This window comes from Lactuca serriola, chromosome 9, assembly GCF_051521515.1.
Source record: "Lactuca serriola cultivar US96UC23 chromosome 9, Lser_US96UC23_V15, whole genome shotgun sequence".
Classification (NCBI taxonomy): domain Eukaryota; kingdom Viridiplantae; phylum Streptophyta; class Magnoliopsida; order Asterales; family Asteraceae; genus Lactuca; species Lactuca serriola.
In genome coordinates, this window is record NC_136416.1 from 179,854,758 (window position 1) to 179,863,062 (window position 8,305).

At 35.4% G+C, this 8,305-nt stretch overlaps 2 protein-coding genes across 2 annotated transcripts; one reads left to right on the top strand and one right to left on the bottom strand.

Annotated features, from left to right (window-relative positions):
* Positions 1-1,612: 1,612 nt before the first annotated feature.
* Positions 1,613-2,988, top strand: LOC145077250 (Pentatricopeptide repeat (PPR) superfamily protein). The gene has a single exon (XM_079022993.1). It carries the CDS (start codon positions 1,819-1,821, stop codon positions 2,935-2,937), a length of 1,119 nt encoding a protein of 372 aa, XP_078879119.1. The 5' UTR covers positions 1,613-1,818; the 3' UTR covers positions 2,938-2,988.
* An 807-nt stretch (positions 2,989-3,795) lies between these two features.
* Positions 3,796-7,682, bottom strand: LOC145074482 (C2 domain-containing protein At1g53590-like). Its single transcript, XM_079020851.1, has 11 exons — positions 7,098-7,682; positions 6,929-7,003; positions 6,697-6,840; positions 6,513-6,608; positions 6,301-6,432; positions 5,687-5,839; positions 5,553-5,594; positions 5,412-5,460; positions 5,219-5,311; positions 4,969-5,152; positions 3,796-4,896 (listed from the first exon to the last, which is right to left on the bottom strand). The coding sequence occupies exons 1-11, from the start codon at positions 7,221-7,223 to the stop codon at positions 3,909-3,911; spliced, it is 2,082 nt and encodes a 693-aa protein (XP_078876977.1). The 5' UTR covers positions 7,224-7,682; the 3' UTR covers positions 3,796-3,908.
* Between the last annotated feature and the right edge of the window lie 623 nt (positions 7,683-8,305).

The window sequence follows — 8,305 nt, forward strand, 5'->3', positions numbered from 1 at the left end:
ATAAATGGGATTTTTGTGAAATGTGTTATGAGAATTATATGATTTTAAAATGAAAAATTTGTTTGAAAATTTACAGTGTTACAAGCGCTGGTCACGTACGTGCTACATATTCACTTTATTCGGATGTGCCATCAGTTGGACGTTAATGTTGCCAGATACCGTTGCTTTGTCCACAACTGAATCTGAGTACATGTCCATGACGGAAGCAATAAAGGAGGATTGCAAGGACTTATTTAGAGTCTTGGTCTGAAGGTGGAGAAGCATGTCTGGTATTGTGACAGTCACAGTGCTTTAAGTCTTGCAAAGAACCCTGTGTATCACGAAAAGACGTAGCACATTGACCTCAGGCTGAATTTCATTCGGGATATTCTGGAAGGAGACAAGTTTTCAATACTGAAGATTGATACCAAAGTCAACCCTGCAGATATGTTGATAAAGTTGTTGCCCACGGAGAAGTTCAAGCTTTGCTTGGACTTGGTTGATGTTCGCATGAAAAAGGTCCATTCGGGGACGAATGGCGGGAAGGGAGAGGAAGTTCTTGTTCGAGGTGGAGTTCATAGGATGCTCAAGTTAATGTGGAGATTGTTTAATGTGACTCGAGCATTTGGATCATGTTCGTGGAGCATTTGGAGCACTTGGAACTAAATGGAGCACTTGGGGTTCATGGAGCATGCGACAAAGGAACAGATCATCTGAGAAAGGAATGGATCGACTAGCAAAGGAATGGATCAAGTTCCAAAGGAACAGATCGTACAGAAGGGGGTTTGGAGTAACTAGAAGAGGTTTGAAGCACTTGGGAGTGATATGGAGCAACAAGGGATGCTTGTTGCGCCATATGATAAAGGGATGGGCCAAGAATGTTGTTCTTGTGCCATCATGGCACTCCTCTTGCGCCATCATGTTCACTCTTGCGCCATGAGGCTTGTTGTTGTATCATGCATGTGCCTGTTGCTCCATGTTGATGATGTTGCTCAAAGCTTGATGTTCTTGAGCTATCCATACTCCTTGTTGCGCCGTTTGGAGATGCTGTTGCGCGATGGAGAAGTTGTTGCACCATCATGGACTATCTTGGTACATGATGTGCCATATTGATTCCTTTGTTGTGCCATGTTGATCCAAGTATGCCTAGAAGATGATAATGCTCAAGAATATTCCAGAAGATGCTGCATGGCGGATTGTGATTGGTTGACACCTTTCATGGGCCTATGGGCGAATGGGTTTGGCCCATTAGGGTTTTAAGTCTGATCTCTCAAATATAAATAGGGATGAATGCTAGGTCATTTTGTATCTTGAATTCTAGAGTGATATACGAATCTCTGTGTAATTGTACTTGTAATCTCTGTTTGAGAACTCTAAAATAAAAGAATACTCTCCTTCTACCTGTGGACGTAGGTCACCTCAACCAAACCACATAAAAATCGTGTCTTATGTGCTTATAAGTTTACTAATTATCTGCTTTACTTCCTAACATCTTCGTTTGTTGGTTAACATCTTCACTTGTTGGTTTGTATGTGCCAGCTTGGCGCCTTGACAAATGTCTTTAAAGATATGACACGGCAGTTTATATTTAACGCATCAGAAGTCGATTTGAAACTAAATTGGTTATAGACATTTGTGACCGTATATACTAATTGTTGAGTAGCAGGGGCAGTGGTGGAGGAACACTATTTCCACAGCCTAAACCCTACAAAACCTACTTGGCCTTCTTTTCATATATAGGTACGAAACAAGTAGTTTAAGGCATTTCATACGAGGAGCAAGAAGTTATCAGTTTATGGCAGGTTCCACTTTTGTTTGAACCAAAACCTGAATAATAAGATGATTTCTCGTTCGATCGTTACCAAACTTCCCAAAATCAATCTGAAGTGGTATCGTTCAACTGCTTCACTCAATTCTTCCATAAAACTCGATCCCCTCGAATTACACAATCATAAAGACTGGTTAAGCCCAACTGAAGTCATCAAGATTTTCGAAACCCTAAAAGATCCCAATTCGACCCTCACTGTTCTTAATCAACTCTCAAAGCGGAAAGATTATAATCCCAATGAAGCTCTGTACACATCCGTGGTAAATAATCTTTCAGAAGCCAAGAACTTCGATGGAATTGAAGAAGTAATGAAGAGAATCAAGGTCGATAAAAGGTGTAGACTTTCCGATGGGTTTTTCTACAATGTCATCAGGATTTACGGGCTTCGTGCTGGTAGAATAAATAGAGCAATTGAGACGCTTTTCGATATGCCAAACTACAGTTCATGGCCAACGCCCAAAACGTTTAATTTTGTATTGAATTTGCTTGTAAACACCAAGCAGTTTGACGTAATCCATGAGGTTTACATGGGTGCTGGGAAATTAGGAGTTGAAATCGATGCTTGTTGTTTGAACATCATGATGAAAGGCTTGTGTAAAAACGGAGACATAAATGCTGCACTCCAAGTGTTCGATGAATTTCCTAAACAAAATTGTAAGCCTAATGTGAGAACCTTTTCAACTTTGATGCATGGATTGTGCAAACTTGGTCGTGTTGAGGAAGCTTTTTCATTGTTACACAAGATGGAAACAGAAGGTGTGGAGCCTGATACAATCTCCATAAACATACTGATTTCAGGTTTAAGGAAGAACAATCGAATCAAAGAAAGCATTGAGGTTTTTGAGAAGATGTTGCTAAAAGGATGTGAACCCATTCCAAGCACATATCAAGAGGTTTTGTATGCATTAATCGATAGCAAAGAGTACATCAAGGCTATGAATTTAGCAAAAAAGATGTCATCCATGAAAATGGTTCCAAGTTTTGATTCATATAAATTGATCATCCATGGCCTTTGTGAAAAAAAGATTGTTGAAGATATTGATTTGGTTTTAAAACATATGATAGAAAATGGGTATTTACCAAAATTGTCAATGTGGAAGCAAATCCTTCAGTGTATACTTCGAAACTAGAAGCAATTAATAAAGTATTTTTTGATATATAGTACAAAAGATGCTTAGGTATCTCATTGTTTATACCAATTTTGATGGAAAAAATGTTCCAAACTAACATGATTTTGATTTTTTAACACTGAATTTGTATTTTCTCATATGGTGTTATGCACTTTTGGTTTTTATATGTAAAACAGCAAATTTGGTGTTAACCTTTTTATTTTTAAAAATATTTGTTATATTAATATGATAACTAATTCAAAAAGATTTATCTTGCATTTTTGGTTTCATGTTCCAAGTAAAATGGATAGTTTTGGCACCAAATAGTGACAAAAAAAAAAAAAAAAAAAACTATTTTATTTGGAACAAAGAACAAATTTGTCACAAGAACATCAAACAAAGGTCAAAAGTGCAATAAAAATTTTTCGGATCAAAATTAAAAAAAAACCAGCTATGCTATACACATTGACAAAAATTATAATTCTCTATGACTTATAGAATTCTTAGTGATAAGACAGACACAAGTTAAACTTGTAAAATACCAAAAAAAAAATCTAAAAGTATTATCGAGAATCTATATCTATATAAGTTAAAAAAAAATGTGATACTAATAAGACACTATTTAGATATCGCATTGATCCCATTATAAAAAATCAATTTATAATTAACTATTTATAATCAATTTTTTTTGGAAAACAATGCAATTTCAACCAATCAAAATATTTCAAAAAAAGACACACAGGATGTCTATATGGTAAAATGGAATGTCTTTTTAGACAGCCCAAAAAATAGAATATAATTTTAACATTTTTTTTTTGTTTAAATGGTACAAACTGCTTTAGGTATTCAAGAAAATTTACACTTTTCTGGTGCAAAAAATAATATAATATGTTGGAAATGGCTTAAAAATTGAGATCAAAAGCACCATCATGAAACATTTCCATTTACATACATCCAAGAAAAAAGTACAACAAACTAATTATAACTCATTATCAAACTACAAGCGAATCCATTCTTTGCCTTTCAACATCATCTCCTCGGGAACCGTTTTCCGATTCCGGAGTTGTCTCAACAGCCTCCACGGAATCAATCACACCAACTCGTGGACTTGTTTCTCCTTCAATTTCACAATCAGGCGACGGAATGGAATCCTCAAACGAAGAGTCTGATTCCACCGCCAATTCCGCATTTCTTCTCATTTTACTCCCCTTACCAGAAAGCACATGCTTCATACTTCTAGCCGAATCTCCCGCATGTCTCAATATACTTTTCGCCACATCTTTCACTTTCCTTTTAGGACTCTCCGGACAAATTTCGTCCTGTTTGATGTCCCCATCAGGGGACAGCAAATTTTCCTCCATAACTAAATTTACCGTCACCCCATTCTCATTCACGGCCCTAACATTTTGTCGCGGAGATGGAGATTGTGACTCCCAATTTTCATAATTTTCCCTTTTTTTAAAACTTCTACTTTTTTCACCCTCTGTTTTTAGGGTTCTGTTCAAAACTGACCCAATTTTAGTCAAACCTCTTTTGACTCGGTTTCTTGTGTTTACTTTATTCCCTTCCAAGCTGTCATCTGAGAAACTGATGTCATCTAAGTTTGACCCAGGTTTGACCCTGTTCTTCCCTTTTCTCGGTTCCCAAATTTGAGGTACTTCCGATCCTGGATGATGAACCCATATGCCAGTCTGTCGCTGACCTTCAACATCGATGGGTTCAAAGTCGTCGGCCACTGGCGGCGGTTTTTCCGGCGGGTGGTCGCCGGAGGCGGCTCCTTTCCTGGTGTTAGGTATGGAAGAATCTTTTTTTAACTCGTCGAATAATGCATCCACTTCACATGGTGGTGAAGTCGACTTTTTTTCGACTTCGGTGACTCTTACTGTGATATGTAATCTTCCTGTTTTGATGTTTTGAAGAGGTAACCACATGTCGTGTTTATCGCCATCTCTAAGATCATTGATTTTTATACAACAATCCCTGAAACAAAATCGTTAACTGATTAGTTTTTATAGTTAGATATCTAGTGAAAAAGATAACAAAAAAACGAACCCGAGGATGTCATCAATGAAGTGATCTTTATCACGGACTTCAATCATTAAAATATTCGGTGATTCCCATGTTGTAATGGGGATTTTGAACTCCTCTTGCCATTTTGGGGATAATGTTTTCTTTTGTGTTTTTGTTCTAAATCTATAAGCACCAAGTTGTCCTTTTACATAAGGATCAGCCAACCCTGAAAAAAAGTTTATTTTATTTGTTAACACAAGAAATTGTTCATTTTTTTTTAATGGAAACTGACCATTCATGTCTGATGCTTTCATCCCCGATGCTTCAATAATCTCCACTAAGGTGTAAGCAACTGGCTCTTTGGCATCAATACAAAACCAAGGTTCTACACATAATAATATGTTACGATTGAGAGTAGATTAAATTTAAAGTATATATTAAGATAATTAATGGATTCAACACAAAACCAAGGTCATGTAGTTTACCTGCTTTTGGTGAAACGAATTTTTCAAGATCCACCACCAACATATTAGGCTACAAAAAACGGAAAACATTTGATTTTTTGTATTTTAACATTCTAAATTTATTTTTGTAAGATAATAATGAATTCTAAAGAAATCTACTACCTCAACTAGTGTCTCCTCGAATGCAAGCGTGAGAAGCTTGTCCTAATCAAGTAAAAGAATATTTATTAAACATAGATTTAAAAAAAAAAAAAAAAAAAAAAAAGAGATTTGAAAATCAATGTAAGATAACTTGCCAGCCATCCGGCAATCCCAGGTAGTTCAGTAACATCGAGCCCATGAGCAAAAATTGGTTTCACGGTCAATTGAAAGTACGGTGGTTCAACAAAACACACCCTCAAACGGCCGACAAAAGGCCAATTTGGAAGGAATTTCACCCCAAGTAACACCTTAAATAATATAATAAATTGGAAAAAGTTGCATAAAAAACATATCAATAGTGACAAATATGTTTATAAAAGAAGTCCGAGGCTTTGGTTTCTATATGTCCATCAAAATACACTTCGAAGTATTTGATTTTTTTTTTCTTTCTTCTCTTGTTTCTAGAGTGTAGAATAGATGTGATATTTATTTTTGAGACTATGTCACTATGTGTGTGTCATTAAGGGTTGGCTTGAGAGATTAATCTAGGTGATTTTCAAAAAGTGTTATATAGTGAAAAAAAAAATTCTCTCTGGAGACCCATGGTATTGGTTTCTCTTCGGTTTTTGAGTTTTCCACGTGTATTCTTGTGTTATTATTTTTCTATTACTTTTTGTTGTTGGGAATCTTTGAGGCCAGTTTCCTAACATGGAAAAAATTACATAAAAATTAAGTATCTACATCTTCATGTAGATTAATAGGGACTCACCTTCCCTTCAATATGCATTCCTGTCAAATGCATTTTTGTCCACATGCCAAACCCTAATCTTTTCGTCAGTTTCACAGCAAGTATCGCATTCATGTCTTCAGCTGTCCGAAAATTCATCCCCAACTCAAGAACCTTAAAACAAATTTTTTACAAAAATTCAAAATCCACCAAAATGAAAACATTTTTAACACTAGAATCCCATGGATAATTACCAAATGATCATCACCAGTAGATTGACGACAAACTCTCATATCTGTAAACATAGGAGGAGATCTTCCGAGGTATATATTCTGAACCACAGCTTCTTTCTACATTACACAGTTTACTTACAAAAATTTTTAATTTAATATAAAGAAAATTGAAAAGGGTAAAGGAAAACATATTCATATTTCATACAACAGTCCATGGTTTGTATTTCTGTAAGAACCAAGGTACGATAGGTAGTAGAATTTTCTGTGAGACTATCTCTTCCATACATATTGGCCATATCCTTTCAATAGAATGATTCAACCACCTTACAGATTCAGAATCCGAAAGTACCTATAAGAAAAAAAAAAAAAAAAAAAAATCATCACTTTATGCTAAAATTCAGAAGTAGTAGTGAAGTTCAACTGTTCAAGTGAATCACCCTCTTTTGATTTGCTTGTTTTCGCTCCTCAAACTGTATCTTTCTTCTCAATCTCATTGCATAACGATCATGAACCTTAAAAAAAATGAATAAAAAAAATGAAGCAATTCAAAAAGAATAAGTTCAAAGTTCAATCACACATACAAATTACACAAATTTAACAGCTTACAAGGTAGAGATAGATGAACGAAAGGAAGTAAACCAGTGGGTGAAAGTAATCCAACGAAGAAAGCAACCAAATTAAAAACAACACAATGCCCACATGATGAATGATCGAACCCTGTTTTCCACCCATCTCTTTTTCCCAATCAATAAAATGAAGATTCAAAGCAAACCCCTTTCATTAAGATCCGCAATCTTTCGTAAAACCCAATTCATTAAGAGAGGATTGGATCACGATTCACGAATCACGAATCACGATGCAAGAATAATTAACGCTAACCCTAGGAAAATGCAACAGGAACATAAACATAGAGACGGAGGATTGCGAAATTAGCTCATTATTGATGCGTAATGCATCTAAGGATCGAAGTTCGAAAAAGGGATACAATTTAGAATGTGGGTTGTTGTCATTCGATATGAAGAATTGTTATTGAAGAAAGTGAGGAAGTAGTGATATTGAAGTGGATTTATTGACTGGTTTAACTGCTCCTTTCGATTTGTTTAATAAAGATGTGGTGCCCTAGTACAGATCTTCTTCCTGCTACACTTGCCGAGTCGGCAATGTCGAGCAATCGGACGTGTCATTCGCAGAAATAAACGGTTAATTTAATCGATTATGTTCTCTGTTTTTTGTACTTTTGTCACCCCAAAATTTGTACTTTCTTTTGTCAAATTTGGCCCTTTTAGCCCATTTGTTTCTAGAAATTTGCACTTTGCCCTATTATTATGTGGGTAGGGTAAACACGTAAAAGACAAATTAGGCGATTTGGTACAGAGTTTTTTCTTTCTTTTTTCTTTTTTCCTTTTTTTGGAAGCTTTTAGTTTTAATTTTTAGATTTCAGAAAAATATAAAAATAAAAAACCTTCGATTTTGAGCGGTGGTGAGTTTAGAATAAAAAATCGCGTGGTTACTAACCAATATTCAACTAGACCAATAAAAGTATGGTTTTAAAAACCGAACCGCAATGTTCAGTTTGATCGATTTGAGTTGGAACCATTCTTGTTTCCAGTTTTTTATCTAAAGAATCGTTTATTAGCTATTAGTGACAACCGACCAGTTTGCCAAAAAAATTGGTTCAACGGGACCGGTTGGACCTTTAAAAACAATGATATGTATAAATATATGTATTCTATTTTTAAAAACAACTGCAAAAGCCAATTTAGAATAAAAATTGCCCTTAGTAATCAACTTTTAACTTATTAGATAAGTCACAA